General features: G+C 36.4%; 1 protein-coding gene across 1 annotated transcript; it reads right to left on the reverse strand.

Moving 5' to 3' along the window:
- Positions 1–373: 373 nt before the first annotated feature.
- On the reverse strand, positions 374–3,720 carry LOC131164862 (geraniol 8-hydroxylase-like). The gene is made up of 2 exons (XM_058122376.1): positions 2,695–3,720; positions 374–1,394 (listed from the first exon to the last, which is right to left on the reverse strand). Exons 1-2 carry the CDS (start codon positions 3,682–3,684, stop codon positions 783–785), a joined length of 1,602 nt encoding a protein of 533 aa, XP_057978359.1. The 5' UTR covers positions 3,685–3,720; the 3' UTR covers positions 374–782.
- Positions 3,721–4,185: the final 465 nt, after the last annotated feature.

The raw sequence follows: 4,185 nt of genomic DNA on the forward strand, positions 1-4,185 counted from the left end.
TGTCTTGCATCAACTCTTCTAATCACTAAGTCTTGATGTATAACTTCCATTCTTCATATTGAGCTTGACTTTAAGTTTCATCTTTAATTTCATAAGATCTTGTGTCATTAAGTTTAATCTTTTAACAGACTTTGCCAAATACTTTGATATTAGTCATTTGGGTTACTTGAGCTTGATACTTGAGTTACTTGAAACATCATCACGTAACCAAAACATGTTAAGTTCCCTTGATTTGTTATCATCAAAATAGATTCGTAAGCCTTATTAGGGCAACAATAAAACTATTAAAATTTATTAAATGCTTAAATGTATATGCTTATTTACAATTTATTATGTATTATAAACATAAGCACATGACAACCAAATAACATTATGGCTTCCAAAACTATCTTATTCAACACTAATTAATAAGTGGTAGGAAATTATCCTGAGTAAGAGACAGTTCCTCCACATAGATTTCTAACCATCAATTATTCGATGCCATGTCAGTTCTTAGACTCACACAAAAATGAATGAAAATAAAACTCAGGTGACATAGGAATACTGTGTCCCTTAACTAAAACTATGTCATGTATGCTTAGACAAAGTCACATTGCTTATATCACACAAGTGTATAGAATACCCCACAACATGCAAGTCTTTTTTAAGGAAATATTTCATAAGATCTTAACCATGAACATCACATATTACTAAGAGAGTTCAAACGTATACAAGATCCTGTAATTGATGTATTCTAAATGCTTTGTGGATCAAGATTCTTTTTTTTTAAGTAACTTCATCTTCTAATCTTGCACATTGATAGGGATAGCTCGGAGAGGCTGAGCCATTCGCAATGTAAGTCCAACCTTATCTTCCATGATCATGTCCTTTGGTCCAATTCCTTCCTCAAGCTTCCAATCAAAAGCATGAAGAAGTGAGCCTAACATCAAGTGAATCATCCTGGTCGCAAGTGGCAAACCTGGGCATATTCGTCGGCCGGCACCAAATGGAATGAGCTCAAAATTCCGGCCCTTCACATCTATGTCGGAGCCCAAGAACCTTTCAGGCACAAATGAGTTAGGTTCGGCCCATGTTTTTGGGTCTCTACCAATGGTCCAAACATTGACTAGCACTTGTGCACCCTCTGGGACGTGGAATCCACAGACGTTTGTGTCAGTTTGAGCCTTGTAAGGGAGCAACAACGGGAGTGGTGGGTGCAGTCGAAAGATCTCCTTCACAACTGCTTGCAAGTAGGGGAGGCAAGCTATGTCTGCTTCCTCCATCGAGTTGCCCTTTCTAATGGTTTCTCGGAGCTCCGTTTGGACTTTGGACAACATATGGGGGTTATGGAGTAGCTCAGCCATTGCCCATTCCATTGTACCTGAACTTGTATCAGTTCCCGCTGAAAATAGGTCCTGCTCACATGTACATGAGATTGGGCGATGAGGCATGTGCATAGAATTTCAAAATTTTATGTATGGGAGCTTATATTCATATTTAAATTCGTGTTAGTTTTAACAAAATATTAATACAATTTTGCATTGCATTTTATTTTAATTCATGTAATCTAGATCGAACTCTTAAAAATTTCACACTTTCAAAAACTAGGTAAATTTGTATGTAAAAAAAATTAGAATAAGAAGTGTTGTTCCCAAAATGTTTTAAGATTAATATATACCCTTATATTTCTTTTAGGGACCATTTGGATCGAGAATTTTATTATCTTAAGAGAAAAGAAAAGATGATAAAAGGAAGATAAATCAATTTTCATTATATATATTTTTTATCTATATAAAATACAATTGAAAATAAAAATTTAGTCTAATATAATTAAAAACTAAGAAAGATTAAATGTTAATGATGTGTAAAATTAAAATTTTGCTCATTAATTTTTTTTTTTTCATGTTTACTTTCCTGGATAACTACATAATAAAAAAATGAACTCTTTTATGATGCTGCTCCAATCCGCCAATTTAGAAGACTAACCAATTGTTTTATCTAAATTATAAAACAGAATTGTGACATTCATACTTTTACATTTCTCGCAAGTCACAACTTCTTTAAATAAGTTGAAGATTGTATTATGAAAATCTCTTGGAAAGACATTGAGAGCAAGACCCACTTGTAGGGTCTATATAAGTGAATTTACCACTATGTTTTTCATAAAGATTTTCTTGTCTTTTTTAACATAACTTTCACAAAGGAATTCCTTGTGATAATGGAGATATTAAAGAGAAAAAATTGACTTCTAGTATTTCGTAAAAAAAAGTTTTAAGATGTCAAAATGTTTTATAAATGACTTAAATAAAATTTTGTTTTTAAAAGATAATTTATCAAAAAAATAAGTTAGCTTTTAGCTTTGAAAAGCCTTAAATTCATGTTTCATTAAAGTTGTCCGTAAAAGATTAAAACGGGTATTTTAAAAAAAAAAAATTTAAAAGTTACTCACTAAACATGTTTTTTTACCCATTAAAAGTAGAAAATGTGAAGAGAGAGAGAGAGAGAGAGAGAGAGAAAGGGAGGGGGGCAAAACTTACCTTTTAATATCCCTAAAACTGCATTGAATAAATTAAAAAATAACATTTTAATTAATCTGTTTAACTAATACACAAAATATGCTTAAAGCAGAGCTATGTCCTGCTTAAAAAATAATAGATATATATATATATATATATGGAAAAAGAGACGGAATTAGAGATAACCAAGTGTACTAACCATTAGCAGGTGTAGGATATCAGTTCTATCAATCCCCTCACTACCTCCCTCTTCACTGATGTTGAGAAGAACATCCAACATATCGTTGCTTCTCACACCACCATACATCTTCCTCAACTGCACCCGCTGCTCTATCATGGAATCAAACAGCCCAGTTACCTTCTGAAAATTAGCTGTCATCCGACGCCTTATACCCTGCGGATCTATCTTCCTAAGCACCGGAAAATAGTCCACCAGATTGGGCTTCCCGATGTCGTCTGCGAGCATGCACATCTCCTCCTTGAACTCTTGGATCGTATCAGAATTATTCGAACCCGCCAAGTCCACAGAAAACACGGTGTTGGATAAGAAATTAAGGGCGGTCTTAAAGGCCACCAACGCTATCTCCACTCCTTCACCGGCCCTGCATCGTTCACCTACTTCGTCGAGCAGCTCCGTCACTTTATGCCGCCGGAGACTCTGGGTGGCGTCAAGTCTATAGGGGGTGAAAATTTGGGTGTTGCAGATTTTCCGGAGGTTTCGCCACCGGGGCGAAACAGGCAGCCAAATCATGGAGAACTGGTGGTGGTGGATGGCGTGGATAGCGTCGGGGATGGTTCGGCTGGAGAAGGTGAGATCTTGCTTGTGGAGGACTTCTTCGGCCATGGCTGCGCTGGAAATGACTATGGTGGTTAGGCGACCCAGGCGCAGGGTCATTATGGGTCCGTGGAGGCGGGCCAGGTCGGCTAAGGACCTGTGGGGCTTGTTGCCGAGCTTGAGGAGGTTGCCAACGACCGGCAAGGGAGCCGGTCCGGGCGGGAGTTTGCCGTTGATGCTTTTGCTTCGTCTTGAGAGTGAAAGGAGGGGTTGAAGTACCAAAGCGCAGGTGAAGAAAATGAATAGCACATATGTGAAGAAATCCATGGCTACCTTTAGCTGTTCTACATCCAGTGTTGGGGTATACAGATATATATATATATATAGTAAAAACATATATTGTCGATGGGACATTACTCCGTCGGAAAGCGTATTGCACGTTGTTTGTTCATATTTATGAGGCTTGCGATTTTGCCTTCAAAGACCAAAAAAAGACATCCCAATTCTAATTGTGGAGTACACGTGGCACACTATAAGATCCGGTGCACGGCATTGATTGTCAGTGGGTGCAATAATGTTTCCAAAACATATTCAATTAGCTAGCTGTTTAAAAGTATTTTTTGGGATTAGATTTGATTTAATGGAAATTTAATAAATTTAATATAATTTTATATTATATTATATTTAAATTTATATTATTTTAAGTTTAATGGCTAAAATTTGTGCTCATAAATGCAAGGAAAGTGAGTGACTGGAACTTCCTCCATACAATTGAGAGCTCCTCAATTGGATAATTCATTGGTGAGGAAGAGTTTTTCTATGGACATATGTGTACAGCTCGATTTGACCTAATTTTTCTACCAATTTTGTTATTATTGACGTCAAAAGTCAGTGTCATAAAAGTTGAGTTATAGC

This window comes from Malania oleifera, chromosome 9 (assembly GCF_029873635.1).
Source record: "Malania oleifera isolate guangnan ecotype guangnan chromosome 9, ASM2987363v1, whole genome shotgun sequence".
Lineage (NCBI taxonomy): Eukaryota > Viridiplantae > Streptophyta > Magnoliopsida > Santalales > Ximeniaceae > Malania > Malania oleifera.